The 26,963-nt window shown below is 40.3% G+C and overlaps 1 protein-coding gene across 1 annotated transcript; it reads right to left on the bottom strand.

The window, feature by feature from the left end:
• Positions 1-213: 213 nt before the first annotated feature.
• LOC143021760 (neuralized-like protein 4) lies at positions 214-26,159 on the bottom strand. Its single transcript, XM_076179466.1, has 5 exons — positions 25,995-26,159; positions 5,212-5,313; positions 4,842-4,955; positions 3,996-4,134; positions 214-1,282 (listed from the first exon to the last, which is right to left on the bottom strand). The coding sequence occupies exons 1-5, from the start codon at positions 26,157-26,159 to the stop codon at positions 459-461; spliced, it is 1,344 nt and encodes a 447-aa protein (XP_076035581.1). The 3' UTR covers positions 214-458.
• Between the last annotated feature and the right edge of the window lie 804 nt (positions 26,160-26,963).

Raw genomic sequence — 26,963 nt, 5'->3', positions numbered from 1 at the left:
TCCACTCAATTTACCTTCCACCAAAAAATTATCTGATGTTCCCCCACTCTCTCCCCTTAGAACATGTACATCCTTAACTCTTCCTATTATTCTCCTATCTACCACTACATAGTCCATCAACGCTCTATCTGCCACCCTTCCATCCACCACCCTCTCCCATCTGTACTTAAGTTTGACTTTTTTCCGAAACACTGTATTTGGTATCATCAACTCTAGACCCATCTCCACCATCAACTCTCCACTACAATTCTTTTCTGGAACTCCATGCACTGTCATGCAGAGTACTACAAATATTGTAGAACTTATAATACAATGTGTGTTTTCTAAAGCTACATCACAACACCTCAATATATGTATGAAAGTACACATGCAAGTGTTATCTACAAATAAACATATTTACCACCGCTGAGTTCATTTGCATTCTCGGTTTCTCTTAAGTCTACCTTACAAAATCAAAATCACTTTACCTCAAAGAGTTCGTTTTCTCTAAGTGCACGATGGCTCATCACAACCCCATTATTGAATTCATCCAGCGGTCGTCTTCTTTCCGCCGTCCTACCACTATTAGAGAGTTTGACTAGAGTGCCACACTTGTTGTGAAATCTAAGTCTGTCTGACATATGGTAGTTCGCCATGTTGTCACTACTGGTGCTTCCATTCCCGGAGTTTTCCACAACCGTCAGGCTGTTTCCTTCCCCACCAGCATTCCCTCTACCAGTACTTGTGCCGCTGGCAAGTCCACTGCAATTTCCGACTCCACCTGCAGCACTGTTTGCTGTACTATTCCCACCGGTTCCAGTGGTGCTCCCACTTGCCAACGTTCGGGAGGCTGGTGTCGAGATTCCTCCAGTCCCCGTTCCTCCTCCTCCTCCTCCTCCTTGTCCAGACGCACCTCCACTGCCCCCAACTCCTCCATTACAAGGTCCTCCTCCAAGACTGGCACCTTCACCACCTTGCACACACGCTTCCTGGTCTGACGGCAACGTGCTTCTTAGTTGGTTAGAATCAAGAGGAGTGGGAGCTGCTAAGTCGTCTGTGGTAATGTTGCTTGAACTATTGTTACACAGAGAATTGACCATGTCCTGACGTAAATTGCTATCACTGTTGGACATAATGCTGTTTGCAATGCTGATGTTGGCTACATGGTTGCTGAGGGCACTACAAGATGAGGCTTGGGGGTTGGATGAGGCCGTGTGTGAAGAGGAGACTTCTTGTTGACATTCCAGGAGGTTGGAATCACGTAGGGACGACATCTCACTTATTGAATCTTCATCTAGAGTATCTGTTAAATGGAAGAAACAAAATAAAAAATAAAAAGGCAGAACATAAAAGGCATAAAATCAATGAACATAGAACGAATACAAAATGATTTTGGTGACACTGAATACCTCCTACAGCAAAAATGTATCTCTTCATTCTGTGATATATTATGCATGGACATCTAGAGTCTACACTCCAGCAAAATGTACATATAAACATGCACTTGGAAACAAAAATCCATGACTTAATCAGTATTACATTTCAGAGTGCATAAGAGTGAACATTGAAGCACAAAACAAAACCTGTATTCTAATCAAACTAATAAAAAACATCAACACATCTAAAAAAGGATCATCACCCCTTACACTCAGAGACAAATAAATTTAGGCATCATAAGAAAACTAAGTACAGGAATGAATACTTACAAAGCTTTATATTCACCAAGTCCATAAAGCTACCAAATCATGTATCTTTCAAGTCCACTCATCCACAATGGCAGGACTACTATCTATAAACTAATGCCCACATCAAAAACAAATAAGCTCCCTTCAACCACCCCTCCTATCTCAGCACCTCAAGGATGGATGGTTGCCCTGCCCCATCACAGTGATTGAGTCACAAGCAATGCAGTTAGGCACAGATCTTACACAGCATGGCCCAACAGCTGAGGCATAAACCCCCCCCTCTGATCTCACCCCCTCAAATTAAATGATGAAGCAATGAATACAGTACAAAGAATGTCAGTTGCCCCTCTATGTGGAAGTCAAGGTGTTCAGGTTTGAATGCAAGTGACGAGATAATTTTCTCCAATGTCTGTCTCACAGAACTACTATAGGTAGGTCCCCATTGTGAGTCTCTCTTTGGTGAGAAATACTTGAGAACGTAAAGGGCATAAACCTAAAAACAATGTCTTAACAAATGTACTGACAGATTATGAAAATGAAAATAATGGAACAAATGTCTAGCTTGGACATGAAATTTTCATATGTGGTGAGTAATTGGTGAGGAACAGTGTGGGTTTAGGACAGGTAGGGGATGTGTAGATCAGATTTTTGTGGTAAGACAGATATGTGAGAAAGCTATAGGAAAAGGTAAGGATGTTTTTTGGGGCTTTTATGGATCTGGAAAAGGCTTAGGACAGGGTAGACAGGAAGGCACTGTCGGAGATATTTCAGATATATGGGATAAGTGTAAAGCTGTCAAGGGCAGTCAAGAGTTTTTATGAGAGAAGTAGAGCTTGTGTTAGGATTAGAAATGGAGAGAGTGAATGGTTTGAGGTAAAGGTGGGACTTTGTCAGGCTGTTCAATCTTTACATGGTTGGGGTGGTGCAAGAGGTGAATGCAAGGGTAGTGGGTCAGGGGTTGGAGATGATTAAAGTAAATGGAGAAAAGTGGGAGGTGAGCCAGTTGTTGTTTGCTGACAACACTGCGCTTGTAGCCGGATCAGAGTAGGGATTGAGGAAGTTAGTGACAGAGTTTGAGAAGGTGTGTGAAAGAAGGAAGCTGAAGATAAATGTGGGCAAAAGTAAGGTGATGAGATGTACAAGGGGAGAGAGTGACAGTAGGCTGGAAGTGAGCATTAAGGGTGAGAAACTGGAGGAAGTGGATAGTTTCAGATACTTGGGTGCGAATGTGACAGGAAAGGGAGGAGTGGAGGTGGAGGTAGAATGTAGATTGAGAGAAGCGAGTAAATGCCTTGGTGGATTAAAAAGTGTAATGAGAAATAGACATCTGGGAATGGATGCTAAGAGAAGGTTATATGAAGGAGTGATTGTGCCAACAGCAATGTATGGGGCAGAAACATGGAACATGAGAGAGGAAGAGAGAAGGAGTTTGAATGTGTTTGAGATGAAATGTCTGAGAAGTATGACAGGGGTTACTAGGCTAGATAGAGTGAGAAATGAGGAGGTAAGGAGGAGAACAGGGGTGGAAAAGGAGCTGGGAGATAGGGTTGATGAAAGAGTATTAGGATGGTTTGGACACATGGAAAGAATGATTGAAGAAAGATTAGTAAAAGAAGTGTGGAAGGCAGAGGTGAAAAGAGTGAATATGAGGGGGTGTCCTAGGATGAGATGGATGGATGGGGTGAAAGGGGCTTTACAAAAGAGAGGAATGTCTGTTGAGGAAGGACGGGAGAGGACAGAAGATAGGGGTGAATGGAGAAGGGTTGTGTATAGATGAGGCTGTGATGCATGAGGGGGAGTGGGTGGGGGATGGGGGGTGAGGAAGTATGTATGAGGAAAAATGTGACACAGCCTGAAGGGATTTCTCCCCGTCTTATCCTTTCCTGCATGACCCCGGGGATGGAGAGGGGGGGTCGCCGAATTTATGAAGCGGCCTTGCTGTGTCTTGCGACACTGCTTCTGACCCAGGGCAGTGGACAGGATGCAGGGATGACCCGTCATCCAGGAGGTGCCAAGATAGGAGGGAGGGAGGAGGGTGGAGGGGAGTGAAATATATGGGAAATGAAATGGGTGGGAGTGATTTCTATGCCTTTTTCTTTTTGGCTACCCTCCATGTAAGGGGGAGAAAGCCTTTGGTATATGTATGTATGTATGTGAGCTAAAATGAGTGGGATGAAGGGGTAATGGAGGGCAATAGAATGGGTGGGAGTAGGTACATGGCTTTGACTTGGTTACCTCCCTTGTAAGGGGGAAAAAGCTTTTGGTACATAGATAAGAGAATGGAGTCCTTGACAAAGAGGAAAGTTAAACACCAAGTGCAGTAATACTCACTTGAGTCAGGTGTCGTGGGTGCCGTCACGGTAATTTGTGCACACTTGCCATACATATCCACCACTGCATAGAGGATGGACGGTAGGTTGCATGCTGCAACACCCTGACAGTCACCATTCACAAAGAATTTCAGTTCACCCTGAGTAAGGAGATCGCATTAATCAATCAACTTTTATCAAACAAAGTTTTAGAAAGCAATTGCCAACAAAGAAAAATCTAATCCCAAATTCAACAGTAGTTTTCATACATGTATTAACTCTTATAATATGATGTTTGATTTGTTTCTCCTTTCAGATGTTGTTAGTTAATCTTATTAATTTGAGGAGAACCCCAATTACGTAAAATATTGTCTCCATTCCTACCCCTCACACGTCCTACTACGTCTTTGACAGACTTCCCCTTATTCCATTTGTTTGTAAAACTCTCAAGAAAGCTTCTTTGTCAAAAAACTATGAAAGCCCCAAAAACATCCTTACCTCACACAGACACCTATTTCTCGACTGAACTTTAAGTAGTTAATGGCTAATTAAAAAATATACTAACACCAGCAAGGTTTACAAATACCAAGGCATCACTACGGTGAAAAGAATATTGACAAAACTTTTATATCTACAAGCAAATATCAAGCAGTGTTCTTATTTTTTTCCCACTATTCATAAACACACATCTTAGAAAAGCCCATAACCAGATTTACTATTACCCAAAGGAAAACTTTACAGATTTAAGAGACATCTTCTAAAGCATTAATTATGTTTCAACAATTATAATTCAATTGATATCTTCTAAATCACTAATTATGCATTCACTATTATTATTAGAATTCCTATTCATTACAGAATTGTTCACCTGAGATGTGCGCATAACTCCAACCCGATCCCCTTCCACAAGCTTGTCCAAGTCACATCCATATGCTTCGTGCAGTGATCGTCCATCACGCAGGACTCCTTGTCCCAGCATAATCTAAAGCAACAACATTATTTGTAGACACAGCTTGAGACGTATACAAGAGCAGTCATTCAAAATATGAACTTATGATTCAAATATCAATTCTTCATGAAATGGTTTGTATGAAGGTTCAACAATTAAAGAAATGATTAAAAACACATCAGACCTTACTAAATGTATATACATATTCCTCCTCTTCAGCAAAGACAAGTGACACATATTCAAGTGACAACTGCTGAAAAGATGTACAAAAATATCTGTGACAACTAACCCATGTGCCTCCGCGAAGGTCAGTGGCTGTGATAGGAATATCTATCACGTCTGGATTGCAAACCGTGACTCCTATCTCAATGCTGCCACTCCATGTGTTCAGCTGTACAAAGAAGGGAAACATTTAGATGCATAAACTGGAAAGATGGATTTAAAAAAGAAGAAAAAAAAATCTGCTTTAGCTAGGGAAAAAAGGGTTTGTACATATTTTGATAGTATACACACACTCGTCATGAAGTTTAACAGCTTTTCTCGACATTATAGGAGAAGTAGAGAATTATGGGAGGCAATAATAGGTCCACAGCTTACAAAACAAAAAAAGAAATTAAAACTCATGAAATCATATGTACACATATTAAGTGGTGGCACTAAGCTTCCGTAAGCATGGTGAGCCATAGTAATAAATCAATAAAGCTGCCCAAAACTTTGCTCTGTTACATAAATAGCCAATGGAAATTTTTAACCCTGTACAGGGCAGAGGGAACCCACACAGCTGAATAAAATCATCTAGAGAGAGAAAATCAGCAAAATTGTACTCTTCCGTTAACAGATTAAATAAAAACTAGGGTATCCCTAAAGGGGGGTACAAAAAAAAAAAAAAAGTCTGGTGCAAGCCAAAATGAACCTGTATACATAACTGTGCTGCTCAATGAAGTTAAAGGCACAGAGAAAATTAAACTCGCAAAAATATGGTGGAGTATCTAATTCGTGACTTCTCGCAAAAATATTCAACTGCTGTGAGTGAAAGGGATAAACTGCATAACAAAGAGAATGTGCTCAGCTGCGGATATGCCTGTGTGAGTGAGGAAAACAAAACGAAGCTGAACACAATAATTGGGGGTTGGAGAAGTAGTGGAAAGAGTTTGAAAACATGAAGTACTGTATGTTTAATTTTCAAACAGAATGGAAGACTATCAACAGCATAATCATCATGATAAGGAAGCAGTCAATGTACAATGAAAGAAGGAGGACTTTTACAGGTTATGTGAAAAATACTACATATGCAGAGAAGCAGTTTCATCTATGTAATGATAACAGCTTCAGAGGAAGCTGGATGATATTAGAAAGAGCTTTGTAAACTGATGTGAGACTAAATCTGGTTTCTGATGGAGATGAATGTTGAATACACAGGGATGAACTTCTTCAATGCTCGATAAATGCAGTGGTTCCCAATCTTTTTCTTTTTTTTTCTGTTCCATCCATTGCACCAAATGGAGCCTTGCATCTGCCAAAGCAAAGAAGTCTACTTTCTTTTGACACAAACTAAATCTATGACAGTACAATCACATAAACATACAACACACCATAAAATCTACCGGGTAAGTTAAAAATTGTAGTCCCACAGATTATTTGACTTATTACTTCAATATTAACCCTGGAATTGGCTGCAGGTATTAATTACATATAACATGATAATTATTATTTGCAAAACACAGTACAATACAACAAAATTACAACACATACAGAATACCAAAATATTCATCATTATACAGTCTGCCCCTAATCTTGTTGTATTTACCACAATGAGTTGCCTACTTGCATTTACCCAACAGGTAATTGAATTACTCTTATTAGTAATTAAATTGGCCCTAGAGGTAATTCAATCACGTCTAGATTGGGAACCACTGATTAGGTCTGCGGGGAAACTCCCTTCAAAATTAAATATATGATTTATTCCTCTGAAATACTTGTTTCATTCTTTCACTTACAATGGAGCTATTAATTTGGGTTCACAGCGAGATAAAAGTCTCGGATCAACCTGGATCCATTTAAGAATAACATACAGAGACAATGCACACTAATTAAGATGAGAGGTAGATGTTTGATTTTCAGGCTGAATATTAGAATAAAAAACATTGGGGTGGGGGTGGAGGGGGCAACACACTCCCTGTGAGTAAAGGCAAGTAATTAAACAAAACTGCCACTCGTAAAACAGAAAGAATACATTAGCTATTACGGTATTATTCACATGAAGGAAAAGAAATGTGGGCTTACCTAACAAACACTTCTGCTATAAGGACAGGTTTGAGCTGCTCAAACGAGAGAAAGTAAAGAAAAAAAAGTCTAAGAAACTCAAATCACTCATTAGGTGTTTCAAGTTATAACAAATCTATAAGAAAGCAGAGCCAACCTATTGATTAAAATCTACAGACACGGTTACACTATTCCCGTGTAGTGGCACGGGTAAGGCTTTTCTCCATTTGTTCTAACTCGGATTAGCCCCTTGATTTTCACACTCGTTTCCCTCAGCTGAATAAATTTGCCTGGCAGAAGTCACAATAGATATAAGAGTAGAATATGGATGCTACAAGGTTAAAAATGATTTGGCATGAAGGCATGTACTAACACAAACACACGATCAATTCATTCTTCAAAAGAAACGAGATGATCACAAAACCAAATGTGAAGAATCTGAGATTCTTAGTAATGGACAAGTTGAATACCTGATCTACATGATATTAAGATATGCAATACCAGTGTAGTCTCCAGAAAAAGTAAAAAATATAAACTTGACTGAGACAATACCAAAGGCAGCAGCCTAACTAGTGCCTGACCACATGAGTAAAGACTCGAACCACTAGACCTGTCATCACTAAAAGAAAGAAGAGAAAGGGGCAACATGATTGCATGGCTCAGGTCCTTAAACATTACAGTGAGTAGCCAACACTGATCAAGACCTCTCAGCTCAGGATAGGAGGGCATTGCAAGCTCATGGGAGCAAACTGAAGAAAACCACATGTCCAAAGGAAATGGGAAAAATAAAATAAAATCAAAATAAGTAAATAAATAAAAAAGCTATCTGTGCAGATCTTGGAACAATGTCAATAATTATAACCAAAGCTAAAACCATAAAGGAATCCAAAACTAGGTATGAGAGAGAAAGAGAGAGAGAGAGAGAGAGAGAGAGAGAGAGAAAGAGAGAGAGGTTATCCCACAAATGTTCCTTTCCTGTATACAATTAAGTCAACAGATGCAAAATACACACACACAGACATACACACAATAAATCTTCCTAAATTCTTGCTTACTCTTGGGGAAGTGTAGTGTGGAGTTTGTATCAGGTGTGGGTGAGGGTGGGGGTGGGAAAGGGTGTGTGTGCGAGGGGGGGGGGTAAGCCTTGGGGATTGAACCAGTGTCTGTAATCACGACAACCCTCACTCCCCACCCTTAACCACCCTCGTTCATGTAAGGAGGCTCCTATCGTTCTCACGAGGTTCCTCGACACATCGAAGTCCTGTGACTCCTCGACTGAGATCGACCGCCGCATTGACGCCTCTGCTCCCCCCTCCCCCCCTCTCCCACCCCTCTTCCTCCATCTATCGACCAAAACTCGACCAAAGCGAGAGTCGACCCTGCTCACCTTGCACTTTCCGACACCACAAACACATTTTTTTAATATGATCAAACCGGATTCAGGCTTCGATTATGCCATTAATTCGTGCTTCCAGGACTCTCTCTCTCTCTCTCTCTCTCTCTCTCTCTCTCTCTCTCTCTCTCACTCCAGTAAGCTATCAGGAATGCAAATCGTTAGTCAAACCATCACGCATTTCGACACTATCTGCCCGATATATTAATTGCAAATTTAAATGTGCACACCTGAACTATACGTCCCTGATACGGTAACGTGTGGTGAGGCAGATATCCATGTTTTGGCAGCGCCGTCTATAAATAGTTCGGGGAGAAGGTTACTGTTGCCTGTCAGTCGCCATTCCTGTCATGCACACACACACACATATACGCGTGTGCGTGTCCCGGATCACGTGTGTGTGGGGTCCCGTATCACGTGTTGGACTCGTGATCGACAGCTACTTTCCTCTCTCCCGGAAGAGAGTTCAGAACTCATATTTGACCGACCTAAGGGTAATGCTGTGACCTTACATGCACACACATACCCCCAATTCCTCGCCCACGAGAGTTGGAGTAACGACCCGCAGCGCAACGATACTGTAATTATTTCATCCCTGGGCGAAATTCGAACCCGGACCGCCGTAGTGGCGGCCGCAATCGCTACCATTGTGTCGTCAAGTGTGTGTGTGTGTGTGTGTGTGTGTGTGTGTGTGTGTGTGTGTGTGTGTGCGCGCGTTTACCCTCAACTCCGTCCTCACTATTGGCATCTTTCCAGGTTCTGCTTTGGCTAAACACCCAACGATTTCCTTCAGCTGTCGGCAGGACCTCATGCTGTGGGGGGGAAGGGAGAGGGGGAGGGGGGGCTTAATCACCTCGAGGTCAATACGTCGACAACAACAAAGGAGCCCGTACGCTTATGACGTCATAACAACGTCATAAATTTTCAGTCACGTCAGCAGGTGCCAAAGGGGGGAGGGGGGAGAGTATGCCACCTTCTGAGAGAGGGGAGGGGGAGGGGAGAGGAGAAGAGGGAGAAGGGGAGAGGAGAAGAGGGAGAGAGGGAGAGGGGGGAGAGAATGTAAAATCCAGTGCCACAACAACAACAACAACAACTCGTGATAAGTGACGTCATGAGTGACCTTTGATGCGGCAAGGTCACCACACCAGAGGAGGAGGAGGAGGAGCAGAAGGAGGAGGAGGAGGAGGAGGAAGAGAAGTAGCCGTCTTCTCCCCACATGTGCGCATTTTTCTTTCTACTCATGACGCCAGCGAATTTATCGACAAAACAACATCAACAACAATAATAATAATAAATAAATTAAAAATATAATAATAATTATAAACACGACCCTATGTTTACCCTTGCCAATCAGCTACAAGACCCCCAAAAGGCCAAGTTTCGACTCTATCTTGGGAAATGTAATAGTAAACAAAAAAACAATAACATATATAATGGTATTGACATTATATATATATATATATATATATATATATATATATATACACACACACATATTATATATATGTGGAAGAGGAGGGAGGGGGGCGGCGTGGAACAGCGAGGAGGAGGAGAAGGAAAAGAAGAGGGGAATGAAGGGGAGAAGAGAGGAAGGCAGGAAGGAAAGGAGGAGGAAGAAGACGAGGAGGAGAGGGAAACGGAAGGAAGAAGGAACGGGAAAAGAGAGGAAGGTAGGAAGGAAGAAGGAACGGGAGAAGAGAGGAAGGTAGGAAGGAAGGAGGAAGGGGAGAAGAGAGGAAGGCAGGGGAGAAGAGAGGAAGGCAGGGGAGAAGAGAGGAAGGCAGGGGAGAAGAGAGGAAGGCAGGAGGGAAGGAGGAAGGGGGAGGAAGGAGGATAAGGAAGTAAATAAAAGCCCCAAGGTTCAAGACGGTACAGGAGTACTGGCAGGAGCAGCAGCAGCAGCAACCTGCGGCTAGGGGGGAGAGGGGGGTGGGAGCACGTCCCCCCCCCCCAGCAGCAGCCCCCAATTACCGTTGGTGTTCCGCTGGTCCGGCAAGGAAGTGGTTAGAGCAGCCGGCGCTGCCCCCCCCCCTCCGCCCCCACTTCCAAAGAAACAATCAGAATGTTTCTAACTCTCACCTCACTCCCCCCCTTTCTCTCTCTCCCACCTCACCCTCCCCTCTCTCTCTCTCTCTCTCTTCAACCTTAGGAACTGACCGTTCCCAAGACAGAGAAGAACCCTCGACACTTCAAAGACCCCAAAATAAATAAATAAATAAAAATAAACAAATACATAAATGGTTTCAGATCGACGAAGGCAACATCCTCAAAAGAGAGGGGGGCGACCAGTTCTTTGACCATCTCGCCGCATCTGTACGCCAAGGCGACAGGTGCCGTCCTCCCCCCTACCCACCACCACCCACCCCAGGCCCGATAGCCATCACACTACGGTGCATCACAACCCTCCACAACGCAGAGCACGACTTTAGGCGAGTTGTGGTGCACTAACACCCTAAAAACACAAAACGAACATCACAAACACGATTCCCAACCCCTTCAACGCACTTTATATATTTTGTTATGGCTGAGGGCGCCAGGCGATGTTATTCCCCTGAAGGTAAGAGGGGGCGGCGGACACGAGTCTGAAAAGCGCCTAAATCGACCGAGACCCACTCCTGGCCAAGTTCAGCTCCGTGCTGGACTCGTGATCAGCAGCAATTACGCTTCCAGATGAGAGCTCAGAGCGGTGACTTTACACACACACACCGCGTACACAAACTGCTCAATGGGGACAGCAACGGCTTGCTGTACTACATCTGCTAAAACTGTGAGTGGGGCACGAACTTGGTATTACAGAGTGGGAAGCCCGTGATATTAACCACCACACTAGCGCGCTGTGTGTGTGTGGTTGTGCATGCATAGGCATGCTGGTTGCGTGTGTTCACTAATTTTTAGTATCTCTCTCTCTGTGCGTGTTCAAGTAAAATAAAATCTTGTTTCTAAGCTCTCCGAATTCTCTCAGTGTAGATCACCCTTCATCATGTGTGAGGCCAGCCAGCCTATTGTCCATTGGAAAGTGGGAATGATGGATTTGCCCCCAATTTACCAGCAGTCTAGCTGTCCTTCTTCAATTCCGAGCAAGTCGGTCATTTGCACACTTTACTTCCGCATTCTGTGGAATGGAGCGTACTGGCTAATCCCAATCAATGTAAACACACACACACACACACACACACACACAGTGGTTAGTGTTCCCGGGTGCCACTACGGCGGTCCAGGTTCGAATCTCGCCCAGGGCTGAAATAATTTCAGTATCGCTGCGCTGCGAGTTGTTACTCCAACTCTTCTGGGCGAGAAGTTGGGGGTGTATCTGCGTGTAGGGTCACAGCATTACCCATAGATAGGTCATATATGAACTCTGAACTCTCTTCCGGGAGGGAAATAGCTGCCGATCATGTGTCCAACACGTGATCCAAGATAATGGTGAACCATGGTGAATCACACACACACACACACACACAAACACGCTCGTGGCATTTTATCATACTGAAGAAAAAAAATAAAGCTCTTATCCTTCCCAAATCGGAGTATGCAGTAGTGGTATGGTCCACACAAAAGAAAACGTACAAACAAATAAACTAACTAGAAAATAAATAAACAAACAACAGAATGCAATGGATGGCAACTACAATGGTTCCCAGCCGAGCCGACAGATCTTAATAGGAAGGACTATACAAACTGGGACTGCCCACACATGAAGAAAGAAAAGAAAAGAGGCGAATATGATTACAGTCTTCAGAACTACGAAAAGTATGGATGGACAAGACTGAAAGACGATCCCATAGTGTGGGACGGAAGAACATCAAGAGGGCATAAAAAGAAAACGGAACTTTTTTTTATTAACATTAAATCAGTTTTTCTCTCAAATGCACTAATTTGTATAATAATAGCAATGATAATAATAATAATTAATAATAACAATAATAAATAGTCCATGGACAGCATAAATGACTTGGAGAGGAGAAAAAAAAAAAAAAAAAAAAAAAAAAAAAAAAAAAAAAAATGTAAGTAGAGACGGGGCCCCGGGAGTATAGCTTTTATGCTAAAGGCACCTACACTTAAGTAAATACAATTAGGCAAATAAACACGAAGGGCATGTAAGTGCCTGAACTACACCGTGATCGTTATCTTCATCCACTTAATGGCTCTCAGTTAATGCGTTGGCGTACAGCACACGATCCAGTCAGACGTCGTTGGTAATGTACATTATGATACAAAACTACATACATATCCCAAGATCTCTTTCCCCCTTCCAAGGGAGGTAGCCAAAGACAAAAGCATAAATCCACTCCCATCCACCAGCCCCCCCCCCCTCTCATCTTAGCTCCTCCTGGATGACGAGTCATCCCTGCATCTCGCCCATCGCCCTGGGTCAGAATGCAGCAAGACACAGCACAGCCACAGTAAGGCCGCTTCATTTACTACAAAACTAAAGAACAATAACACCATCGACATTTTCAAACCCTGTAAAACGGCACACGATATATACACACACACACATATGCACATATACATACAGGGTGCGGCAGGTATTTGAGAACAAAGGAGATTGTTTGTAATAAGGTTTATTAACGTTTTAGTATATATTTAAATTAGCATTTATTGTATTCTATACATTAACACAAAGCAAATGCACTGTTTCACTCAATGGAACCTCCATCCTTGTCAATGATATCTCCCAAGTGACGTCTAAATCATTGGCAAGCACCAATGAGTTGACTCTTGGGGATGTTAGCCATTGCAGCGACAATGACTTCTTGGAGAGATGATATAGTGTTGTGAGGTTTACGATTAGACTCCCTCTCAACTACGCCCCAAACATAATAGTCCAAAGCATTGACATCAGGGGAGCTAGGGGGCCACATGTTGGGGGTTACGTGGTCATGAAAATTGGAGGCCATCCATTCTTGGGTTGTGTGAGCTGTATGGGATGGAGCAGAGTCTTGCTGTAAGACGTACGGCCTGCCACGTGTTACACCATCCATCCAAGGCTTTACAACAGTCTCCAACACTTCAGTGTAAGAAGCTGCATTGACACGAAGTCCTTGGCGGACAAAAAAAGGGAGGCATCACATCGCCTTCACTGCTCACGACACTCAGAACCATCACTGATGCTGGAAATTTAGTATGCATAACCGTTGGAACTTCACCTGCAGTTTGACACAACCAACGATCGTTCCTCCTATTCACCTTCTGGTCCTGAACAAAGTTCTTCTCATCAGAGAAGAACCAAAGGATTCCTGGTTCTTCAGGATGTTTTAACTTGTTCAAAAGACGTCTGGCCCTGATGACTCGGTTCTCACGTGTCTTCTGTGACATGAACTGTCCTCTTCGGATCACATACGACTTATACCGGAGATCTTCGTGAACAACACGTCGAATGGTGGCCTCATCAACTTGAAAATCCTTGGCCAGTGCCCTCATGGACTTCCCAGGGCTTTCATCAATTGCCGATTGAATAGCATTTATGAATTCTGATGTTCTGATGCTGTCCGATCATCGGGAATATTGTTTACGTTGCGATGTACTTGCCACATTGCCTCTGGCATCCACAAGTTCCCTTCTGACCTTATAAACGAAGGACCGGGCAACATTAAGGAAGGCAGCAATTTCAGAATTAGTATGCCCAGCTGCTATAGAGGCGATAACTGCATGCCTTTTCATTTCTTGGGTAATATTTGATTGTGCCATTTTCAGCTGTAAAAGAAAAGGAGTGGTTAGCTATGGTGTCTAAACTACTAGACCACTTAGAAGATGCGTTCTCAAATACCTGCCGCACCCTGTATATACATCAGATGTGAATCGGCAGCACAGCTACTAACAGACTGAAGCCCTTTCTTGACAGCTTTTACCAGACAGATACAAGATCCCACGGTCTCAAAGATAAACGTGACTATATATTTCATGCCGTTTATCATCATAGAACGCCTCTCTTTTTCGATGAGGATTCACAAAGAAAAAATACAAATAATAATAATAATAATAACAAAGATAATTATAATAACAATCATTATTATAATCATAACATTAATGTGAAATAATAAACAAATATATTATTGTTACATTTTCATCATGGCCTCCTTGCACTGTTCATGCGAGATTTATTTTCGATCACGCGCCACGGTGGGAGGAGAGGCGCGTGGAAAAATCAAGTGTGCTAGATTACAATCGCCGTCATCTCGGGCGAAATAAGTCACGCCCCTGTTATTTCCCGGCCAATGGCAAGACCGAAAACCCACTACGCGTCATTCGAAAGCGATCACACGATTGGGCGAGGGTTTGGTTGAAGACGACTGTGACGACTAAATCAAATTTGCCGTCGCCCGGCTGGCAATCCCATTTCATTATTCTATTATAATTAATTAATGTATTTATTCTTTCATTATTATTAATATCATTATTTGCTTCTCTCATTATTATATACATTATTATTTGCAAATTTCGCGGACCGGAAACCGGAAGTGGTGATTCCATCTCGGAAAACCCGTTCACACGGGCGTCGTTGTCCTGTTTCATCTGTACTGGCCAAAACCACACGAATTTACTCAACAGAAAGACTCGCTAATTTGCAGTTTAAAATCGCTACAAACTGAGGTCTTAAAGCATTACGCATCACAATCAATACCTTCAGCTCGACATCCAGTCCTCAAATGAATAAATTGCTTGTAGTTATGAAAAAAAAATGTTAATGAGGTAACAGGGAAAGTGGGAGCTGCCATCAGATGTTGGAAATTGAATGCAGACCTTCATAGTATCATGAAAAGATTGTAGTTCCACACACCACACAAATTCACTGTATATGGACATCTACTACTTTTCACAACAGTGAGAAGCTATGGTTGGGATGTCACAAGTGTGTTCAACCACAACACCTGTGGTCAATTTGCCAAAAATCTTAATTGCATTCTTTGCTATATAATTATGTACTGTATACCAAGTGTAGCATGTTTAGGAATTCATCTTTTTTTTATTTTGTACTGCCTTCTGGGCTGAATTTGGCACACTTGAACATTTTATTCTGCTCAACATGAGGGAATTACACTCAGCTTTGAGGAAAGCATCTGGGAAGTAAAGGCTGTAAAAATGTCTTCACAAATAAATAAATAAATAAATAAAATAAATAAACAAAAATAATAATAATAATAATGTAAGATACCATTCCTACTACTGTAGAGTATGAAATATTCCCTAGAAAATACACTGAGGAACACAAAATTGTAGACATATATTACTGTACTGTCGGCTACAAATGTCCCATCCTTTGTCACCTATACTTAATCTTTTTTTTTTCTCACTACTTCCATTATCTTCTTTGCAACTTCTACATTCTTTCTTGTGGCAGTGCTTCTGCCTCCTCCATACTTATCCCTTTCTTCTTCATATACTCCTATAAATCACTTCCCTTCAATCTTTTTTACGAGTTTCTCTTTTCTCTTCCATGGCCTCGAGCTCATTTAATTTTTGCTGCCTGTCCTCACGCACTCTCTACAATGTAACCCTTGACCGCTGCTTCAACAAAAGTCTATACAAAATTTACCCACAATTTACTAATGCATTTTTCACTTAAACCAAGCTATCTTTTTTTTCTTCTTAACCTAATGCAGTTTAAGCTGGTGACATGATTTAAAAATTCGTACCATACAAAAAGTGTATGATAGGGAGCATCACTGAAAAGTTGTCATTGCTCAGGAATTTAACCTGGGAACCTCCCACTCTCCAGGCAGGTATGCTTACCGATTACACCATGGTCTCCTCTAGTGACCTCTTGCACATCTCCTTTCCGTGGGCCTCCGCCAGCCCGGGAAAGTGCACTGTGGGGATCCTACTCACTACACCATGTGTAATAAAGAGTGTCACTGAAAAGCTGGCACCACCCAGGAATTGAACCCAGGACCTCCCACTGTCCAGGCAGGCATGCTTACTGATTACACCACAGTCGTCTCTAGTGACCACTTACACAAAAATCTGTGTGTTAACAATCCCAATCAAGAGTTTGTCAAAATATATACCCCAATTTTGTCCACGATCTCACTGGCTTCAACAGTGAAGAGACTGTTTTACAGGCAATCTGGGGGTGGAAACTGGGTTTGATAATCTTCAGAGAGGACACTGAGGAACTCCTATTACATCACAATAAGATGCAAGAAATGCTTTAGTCAATGTTGGGATGTGTGAGGTTGAGAGATGAGGGTGATGAGTGACCAATGACCTTGGCTGCAAGCCATGTCCTACTAACGTGCCAATGACCTGACTCAAACAATTTACAGTATGTCTGTTCATCTACACTTGTTTCCAGATACACCTTTTCCCATTTCCTTTTTATGTTTAAGTTGTTTCCCTATTTCTGGTATGTTGGAAAACAAAACAAAACATAAATGACAATAAGTGATTGTGAGTGGATGTGTATAAAATCCTCACACACAAGACAAGGGTTTACAGCCCACTGACAAACTCTCTGGGTAGTGGGCAAGATACTACCAGCATGTCTGGGTATGAAGAGTTGCCAGAACTCAATTTCAAGAGTGTGTTTTTGACAAGTTATATACTGTATATATTTTTTCAACAATCAATATATCACATTTTTGCATACACATCATAAGACTGAAGAGACTGAAGGCACTGAAGCTGACATTATTGAAAGAAAGTGAAAGAAGTGATTTCATAGTAGTGTTTCGATAATTAGAAAAAGTAATTATATAGTAGTGTTTCGATAATTACAAAAGAGTAGATTTAACAGACAGAAAATCTTGTGGTTTGGGACAGGAAAGAATCACAAGGTGATGGACTAGAAATGCAGCTTTCCTGTATTACAATTATGTAAATACACAATCACTAAAAAAAATTATATTCTCAAGACCAACCAGGGACCTTCTGACAGAAATTTAGCAGAAAAATGCTCTCAAAACACAAGAATAAACCTGGTTTACCTATGCTTAGGTGATGTACAGAACAATACTGCATACCCTACATGCGATCACTTTACAACTGTGAATGGGGGTTTTCCCTTGGCAAGAGCCAGAACATATAGACAAACTGTCAAACACAGTGAAAGGTTCCATTGTGTTAAAAAGAAAAAGATAAGTTATATTTGTAGGAAGACGTGTTAAGACAATGTTTTAATAAATGTGCAAATGTTTTAGAAAATGCAATCCTGGGACAGCATCAAGAGATATGTAAATCATTATCTTTACCAGACCAGCTTATCAGGGCCAGATTTCATATCTGAGTCGGAGTAGCCTTGTTCTATTGCTCTAATTATGCATTGAAACCATCTTTCTATCTACTGTCTGATAATTCCTTTACATTCAGCACCAGGTATTATTGTGTGGGACTGAATGGAAACGGAGCAGAGAAAACTAAAATTAAAATATGCAAATGTTCTCTTGTTATTATATAGTTTTTGGCTGAAGTAAAAGAGTAACAAGTCTCCTCCTTAACCCATTTATCAGAGTCCAATGACTCTGCAGCAACGACAATGACAACAACAGTTTGAGATAATAAACATAAACAACTGGATAACATCTATTAATGGATACAATATTATATGATCATGTAAATATGTTAGGCCTTGTGCTTCTATGAACAACTGCGATACAAAATACTGTAGCTTGGGATTTTAAACTACAGGTTTCATTATTTTTATATTGTACTGGAGTACTGGATGCATAGTTATATGTATTCAATACTTTTGGGATATTAGTGGCATCCTTTATGAACCAGAATCAGGCAGCATTCTATCATGTTTGAAGACAAATTTCCCTTTTACAAGGAGGAAATGATCACTGGTACATGCATGAAATGTCAGAGGAGCTATTTTAGTCATCTTAACTACCTCCTGTGGTTGCTACATGTTGCCGCAAAGCCATGGATTTGCTTTTCAGAATACAATTTAGTGGAAGAAGTTAATTTTCCATTGTTGTACAGCATTATTCAAGATTGCCTACTCCACTCCAATTTTTCTTTTTACTGGTGAGCAACAACTGCCACATTGCAAAACCAATACCTCTTCAAGACCAAAAAATTTATATTTCAGGTTCCAGAAAAGTACAATAACATCAACAATACTGTTTAACCTCTTCATGCACAGCTTCCTCCCTCTGAACCCCCCCCCCCCAAAAAAAAAAAAAAAAAAAAAACTGTGTAACCAGACAACCTAACAATAACAACATTGCTGCCGAGAACATACAAGCCTACTTCAGAGCTGGAAAAAAGGCTGAAACCAAATAGGATGCAAACCTCCTTTCAGAATTTTTTGGTAATACTGTAGACAACTGTAAACCCACAGAGCACCCTGCAATTTTGCCAAATGGCCAAAGGTGGACACTAAAAAACTGTTAGTAGGCTGTCTTCTAGCCTAAAATGTGCTTGCCATCACATATGCCAACTTGGAAAGGCTTTGGACCATCCAGACAGTGACCTTGGGATGCAAGTGTCCAGCCACCCACCCTCACCCCATGTCACATGTTCCATTAATGTCCAGGGAATCAACAAAGCCACTTCTGCTACCCAGTACACCCCTTTCCCAGGCTGAGACTGGGACCACCCAACCATCTTCAAGGCTTTAAAAGTGGAGATGGCCAACTATCCAGGTGAACATTGGCCCCACACCATATAAATGGAATGACTGCCATCAGCCATAGGCTTGATGGTGCATGAAGCATATGCCCAACATCTAAGAGTACCCTCAATGCTTCATGATTCTAGCCACTACCCTTCTAAAAGACTCAAGATCTTTAAGCTCAACAAAATTTCCTGGAGCCTTCTTTCTTATCCTCTCCTTACAGATTAATTGACCACCATTCCAAACTGTCTTGGCAAACACCACCACACTGGGACTTGATTCACAAACAACATTTACTCCCTATACATGGAGGAGGAGTAAGGAGAAGAAGAAATATATATATATATATCTGTATATATATATATATATATATATATATGTATACATACAGTACTACTTCTCACTAACAGTCTAAAAGGGGGGTAACGGTGTCCGTTGATTTGGAGTGGTTTTTGGGTGGTATAGTGATAGCACAGCACTAAACAACAGCATCAAAAACACCAAAAACACAGTGAAAACAACACAAACACAGCTAATTAACGTCCGTTAATGAGAGGTAGTACTGTGTATATATAGATATATATATATATACATATATATATATATATATAAAATAAATCAACAAAATAAAAAATAAATATAAAAATTAATAAATGATATAAAAAAAAAATATGAGTTCTGGATTTGGACCAAAAGAAAAACTTACAGTACATAAACAAGCCATAAGGTCCAAATTACACTACACTTCCGCAAATGTACCTTTGTTCTCCATGATATGGCATTGGCATTCAAGAACATTACCCAACAAGAAAACAAAAACAAAGCCCTAAAAAAACATTACCCTATATATAGCAAAGGAGAAGCAAGACCATCAGGACAGTCTAATAATAATCACTGACAACTCAATCACTCCAAAGCCTTAGTCTGTAATTCCTATTGTATACCTCACACTTATTTCTATTCAGCTATAATCCGTCTTTAATATTGTAAATTCATAAGGTCTCACACTTCCTTATTTAATCCCTTGCATAGACTGGACCACACTTTTTTCACGAGCAAAACTCAGTAATACTTTCCTTACTATTTATCTATTTTGGTAAAACCAGAGATATTGTCTAAAGATTCACTAATAATTTGATATATTGCTTGATGAAAATAATAATGATGCTGACTATGAACAATTTCAAATAGTGTTAGAGTAATCAAGAAACTTCAAATAATAACTGTTGCCTCAAGTTTCAGAGACTTGAAACCCACAGATCCCTCCGGTAAGAAACTTTGGTGAAGTGCATTAGTGTGAGATTGTTTCTAAGTTACTGACCGAAAATAGTTACAGGAAGGGAGCCGCCACTAGATCGCAGCTCTGCTCCCGTGAAAAGATGAAGGAAATAGTGCAGCAACTGATAGAATGAGATCTTGGGTCCCAGTGCCAGCTCTGAAGATGGGCAATGGAGATGATTCTTTCTGCCATCAAATATTGGTTCCAGGAAACAAAAAAGTTTCTGGGCTCTACTTCAAATTTATAAGCCCAGTCACTGTCTACAAACAAGTTTGCAAATCATTTATATGAACTAAATACAACCAGCCCATGATATTAAATCTAATTTGATATACCCAATTTCTACTACCACTATCCCTTGGTCAATCCAATAATAGTTTTTCTCACGAATAAAAGATATTTTGGGCACAGTCTGAAGACCAAGTTCCAGCTGACAGGTGCCACATCGGAGAGGAAGTAAATGTGCCAGCTGACTCTGGAGACAGGTGGCAGGGAAAGTCTTGGTGATGCGTCCCATCCTCCAGGACCACATAATGCAAAAACCAACTGTCACTGAGAGATGTACGCTATAGAGTGCTGCTTTCCCACTGCCTATCTTCAAAATGCAGAAACACTCTCACCTCCCTCTGGCGACTCAACCCCATTGGGCTGGCACTTGGTCTCTGGAGCAACCTCAAGGTCATTCTTTTCCAACTTCAACTATTTTCTTCACACATTTTTCACACGTGGAGAGCCGACAATTTGCGACTGTTCCCCTATTCCTGACAGCCAGTGACCAAGAAAGATGCCCACATTGACATAAAAATAATAAATTTTCTTCCCTCACAGGTCTATGGGTGTCCTAGAACCACTGCACACATATAAAAGATACCATGTTTTATATATATATATATGCAAACATATCAAAAGGCTTTTTCCACCCAAGGGGGTGACCAAGTCATAGAAGACGTCTACCTGATAATCACTCCACACCCACTTAAAACCCATATGCTGTCCCTCCCACTTTAGTATACTGTGAATGAAAGGTCATTCCTGTTCCACATCAACATTATTCGAGTCAAAGGTAATGCAGCAGGACACAGCATTCCCGCAACAGGGCCTGACAGCTGGAGATAGTTTACCTCCAATGCTTCATTTTGTGGCAAATCCCTTCCCTTCATCCACTAGTGAAAATCACGAAACAGACAAGAAATATCTTCAGGCTGTATAACTTTTTCATCCGCTTACAATTACTCCCCATTAACTCCTGTCTTTTGCTTTATCTCTTTTTTGTTAAGACATTCATTTTGCATACATTGCCCCCTTCACCCCATCCATCTAACTCATTCTTGGTCCTCCCCTCAATTCACACTATCCAGTTCTGCCTTTTACACTCTTTTTACAATGCCTTTCATCACTAATTCTTTCCATATGCCCAAACTATTTCAATACTTTTCTTTTAACCTATCTGTCGGTCCTTTTTCACCTCCAAATTTCTCATTCTACCCATTCCCAACTTTCTTCCCGTGTTCATCCTTAGATACCTAATTCTCATAAATATTTTTCTTCCACTCAGATATTTAGGTTCTATTCTAGTATCATTTAATCACATTATTTTTTTTTTTTTTTTTGCATTTGAAAGACTCATTTCATCAATGGAATAGTTATGATAGGTTAGGAGCTATTGGACAACATAGGTTTGATGTTAAATAACCCTGTTTGCATGATTCTAGAATTTTACAGATAATCTAGAATTCATTTCTACTTCCACTCCTCCATTCACTGCCACATTAACCCAAAATATCTATATTGCACTATTTCTGCTAGCCTCTCACCTATAGAATTCATCTTCAACTGACCATTATTGTAATTTCTTGTACAACTTAACACCTTCATACAATTACTTTGTCCATTCACACACCTCTCCAGACTCTAGCACCAACATCTTCAGTTTATTCTACAACTCTGCTAGAAGTCCACTTTTATCCGCAAACAACAACTGTTTCACCTTCTACTTCCCTCTACTCTCACTCACCAACTCCTAATCCCTGCCGAGCACCATTCAAAGTTTCAGTCCTTCACCAACCCATAGTTATATATACAGTGAACAAATACGGTGGTATACACCCCTGGTGCAAGGGTCTATCTATGGCATAAGTTACAATTTTTGCTAAAAGGTCCTCCTGTATCCTTTCCTTAATTTCCTATTTGAGCGCCAAAATGGAATTTATGAATTTTTTTATTACACTAAAATTGTTCTGAAAATTTTGCTTCAGTTTTAATTTCAATGTGTCTATACTACATGAACTTCCAATTAAATACTGCTCAACATTTCCCGCTGCCACCTGAATTTACAAATAATCAGCTCTTACATTCCCTGAAGCTTGTATTACTGTAGAATTTTACAAGGTCAACAACTAATAACAATCATGAATGCAAAATCAATCAAGCCACTACACAACATAAACAATGAAATTTCTATGAATGGCCTTCTCACTTACTACTCATTATTTCTTATACAATTTTCTCAGATGAACTTCTTCTCACAGGAGGAGGATCCCGGAAGAGGCTATTGAGCCTGTGACTCCGGCTCTAAATGACTAATACTTAGGTCATCTGTGGTCTAGTGGTCACTGTGGTCTAGGTGTTTGTTATTTATTTGTGCTGTGTAATCGAATATTTGATCTTGATGTTTCCATACACTATCCAATCTCTTTTCAAAACTTACAACTGAATTTGCATTCACAACATGATCAGGAAGACTATTCCAGTTGTTCACAACATGACTGCAGAAAGTGAATTTCCTGATGTCCAATCTTGGGCACTGCTTGTAGATCTTCTTGGCGTGTCCTCGAGTCACTGAACCGGCAAGTTCAATAAACAATCCTCTGCTCACTTCACTATCATATAAATTGTTCACAATTTTAAAGGTTTCTATCATGTCCCCTCTTGATCTACGGTATGATAGTGTAGGAAGGTCTAATTTCCTCAATCGTTCAGGGTAAGGCAAATCCTTCAGGCTAGGGACCAACTTTGTTGCTCTTCTTTGAACTGCTTCCACAGTCTCAATGTCCTTTTCTTGTATGGACACCATGTTTGATTAGCATATTCTAAATGTGGTCGGACTAGTGCAGTGTATAATAATTTGAATATGGTCTCATTCAATGTTACGAAAGTTCTTCTTATTAGCCCGACTAGTCTATTTGCCTTATTGATTTTCTCAGCCAAGTGTGCTGTGAACTTCAGCTCGTCATCAATTACAACTCCCAGATCCTTCTCTACTTTGATTCCTGTCAATTCTTCTTCCATAGAATATTTCATATTGTCCACATTTGATTTCCCGATTCTCATCACACAGCACTTTTTGGGATGAAATCTCATCAGCCACTTCTCTGACCAGCTTCACATCCTCTCGAGATCTTGCAATTTCTCACAGTCCTGGCTTTCATGAATCCTCCTGAATACTTTAGTGTTGTCTGCATACAAGAATAATTCACTGTTGATTACAGAATCTGTCATTAATATATAAAACAAACAGTAGCGGACCCAACACAGATCCCTGAGGTACACCGCTGACCACGTCCTTCCATTCTGACTCAACTCCATTGACAATCACTCTTTGTTTCCTTTCATTGAGAAAGTCTGCTATCCATGACAAAATGTTTCCTCTGATGTTATAACTCTTGATCTTCTCAACTAGCCTTCTGTGGGGGACAGTGTCGAAGGCCTTCATGAAATCGCAGTATGCAACATCAACAGCTCCTCCTTCATCTAAAATCTGAGTCCATCTATCCAAGACCATGATCATTTGTAGTACCGTCGAACGCCCCTCCACAAATCCATACTGTTTGTTACTAATCAGCTTACTGCCCTTGAGATGTTGCAGAATCCTTTTCCTAATTATTGATTCCAATAACTTGCATATGACACGTTAAGCTAACTGGTCTGTAATTACCTGGGTCGCTTCTATCACCTTTTTTGAATATTGCCGAGATGTTTGCTATTTTCCAATCTATGGGTACTCTTTTGCTTAAAAGTGATAGATTAAAGATCTTACAAAGCGGATATGCAATTACATCTTTTGTCTCTTTCAGATTTTGAGGATGAAGCCGTTCTGGTCCAGGGGATTTATTCCTTTGTAGTTTATCTATAACACTGATAATTTCCTCGCTAGAGAATTCAATCTGTGATAACATTGGAATATCCTTGACCACCACCTCTGGTATTAACCCTTCTGGTTCCTTGGTGAACACTGAGCTAAAAAAGTCTGCAAGTACTGTTGCCTTTTCACTGTAATCTTTAGTTTTAGAAGTTTTATTCAAATCTTTATACAGATTACATATACTGACTGAAGTTTTTGTTTTAGACTGGACATACTTCCAAAATATCTTTGGGTTAGACTTGACATTTTGTGCAATAGTCTTCTCTACGTTCTTAACAGAAGACCTAGTTTCAGCTCTTACCTGATTATTAATCCGTCTGTATTCCTCATGTAATTTGTTATACTCGCCCTGATTAATTTCTCTACCTTCCTTCATTTTTTTCATTCACATCCAAAATCTTTGTTTTTTCTTAATCTTTGCCCACAGCTTCCTATTCATTGGCAAATTATGATTTGTTCTCTTCCTTAATTCCCCACTGCTTTTAAATTCTCTCCTTGGAATACATTTGTCTATTGACTCTTGTAGTTTACTTTTAAATCTGCACCAATTGTCCTCGATATCATCAGTATCCAAATACTCATCCCAATTAATATTTTATACTCTGTTTAGCTTGCAATAATACGCATTTTCAAAAAGATACACAAGTCTCTTACAAATTTTTACCTGTAGTTCCATGTTGCATATGAAAATTACACATCCATGATCACTCCTGCCAAGTGGATTTCTTATCTCAATATCCTCCACGATCATGTTGTCATCAGTAATAATCAATTCAAGTGTGTTGCCTGCATCTGAACCTCTGAATCTAGTAATTCCGTCGACATGTTGTATAAAGTAGCAATCTTGCATTTTCTCTATAAACATTAGACTTAGTCTTAGGTCATCATCACCAGTTTTGCAGGTCATGTTCTTCCACTCTATATTTGGTAAATCAAGATCTCCCACTATTACTTTATGTTTGATGTTGTAGTCTGCTATTTCTTGCATCAGTGACATAATTTCCCCATTGTTTTCTGCCTCGCTATTCGGACTTCGATATATAAATATAGACACAAAAATACCTATCTAAACAATCTTTGTGAGTAACGTGAGACGACCTTATGTTTACTGTAAATGTAACAAAGGTAAATAAATTTCTCACGAACTGTTTTACGTTTCCCGCACTCTGCACATTGACAGGTCTAAGAGTCTAGACAATGTAAATATGCTACAAAATTTCTTCATATTAACACTACGTACTAAGCATTCTTCTACAACTGTAGGTACGAAAAACACACGTAACATAGTAACATGGACATGAAATATTATGTTCAGCTACTGTGGTGGGGTGATTAGAGGAAATTAATCGAGTTTTACTAAACTCAAAGAGATTGGTAGCCATTTCGGATTCTGCTATGCACTACAAAAGTGTACTAATACACGTTACTTTTCTGACCTTTTTGTCGATTTTAACCTCGAAGATTTCATTGTCCTTGATCGGCTCAAGACTAAATATTAGTCCTCTGTTAAATTCCTGAGTGGGATTTGTCCTGCATGCTGTTTTATTCCCGTTGGATAGGACAACACATCGGCCACATCTTGGATGAAACATAGCCGACATGACACAAACAGACGACGTCCAGTGCATTCGATTCATTGAAAATATATATATTATTGTAAACAATACACCAGGTTTGCCATTACATGTATCTAACTATATACAAAATTTTAGCACATTTTTTTCGTTGTTATAGAAAGTCTTCAAACTTTTTTCTTTCATAATGGATTTTCACAATTATTGTGTGTTCCATACAAAGTTGCAGTTGGCAACGTTTTAAAACATCAATAATCATATGTTTTTTACTAAAACAATTGTGATGTTTTAAGTATGACAGTACATTCTGTGCATGCGATTGATGATATTGTAAATTGTTGAAAAAAATGTCATTAACAAAAGTTCGGCATATAAATATATGCAGTACTGAAGATACTCAAATCTAAAATGAGTAAAGGGGTTGGAACAGTGATTCCTAATCTTTTGATTATCTTCCTTTATTTTACGCCCTTTCTAAAGTATCGAACCGATATCGCAATCCCATATTTGTCAAAGGACCTTACTATGGCAACAATTACTAACTCAGATTCATCCCATTTTACTAACAATGCCGACTGATAAAGCTACTGAAACAGCGTATATAGTCATGCTCCGATGATTACCTATAGTCAACTTGGGAAATCTTTAAATCTTATAAATAAAAATATTTATCTTTGCGCCCATAGGAAATTTATTTCAGCTCAGGTTATAAAATATACGAACCAACATAAGGCATGGGATATTAAACCATCCATTCTACGCAAAACTATTCTCTATCAAACTGTTACTAGTATTGTTAATTTCCGAACTTGTTATATGTTGTGACTTGTT

This window comes from Oratosquilla oratoria, chromosome 42 (genome assembly GCF_046742065.1).
Source record: "Oratosquilla oratoria isolate Oo_2021 chromosome 42, ASM4674206v1, whole genome shotgun sequence".
Taxonomy (NCBI): Eukaryota; Metazoa; Arthropoda; class Malacostraca; order Stomatopoda; family Squillidae; genus Oratosquilla; species Oratosquilla oratoria.
This window is presented reverse-complemented; position numbering and strand designations above follow the sequence as displayed.

Coding starts and splice junctions, on each gene's coding strand:
- LOC143021760 (XM_076179466.1), bottom strand. CDS start 26,159: ATGTCGGCTATGTTTCATCCAAGATGTGGCCGATGTGTTGTCCTATCC. Junction 4,956..5,211: donor ACCTTCGCGGAGGCACATGG/GTTAGTTGTCAC, acceptor TTGTTGCTTTAG/ATTATGCTGGGACAAGGAGT. Junction 1,283..3,995: donor ACCCACGACACCTGACTCAA/GTGAGTATTACT, acceptor TCCATTTAACAG/ATACTCTAGATGAAGATTCA.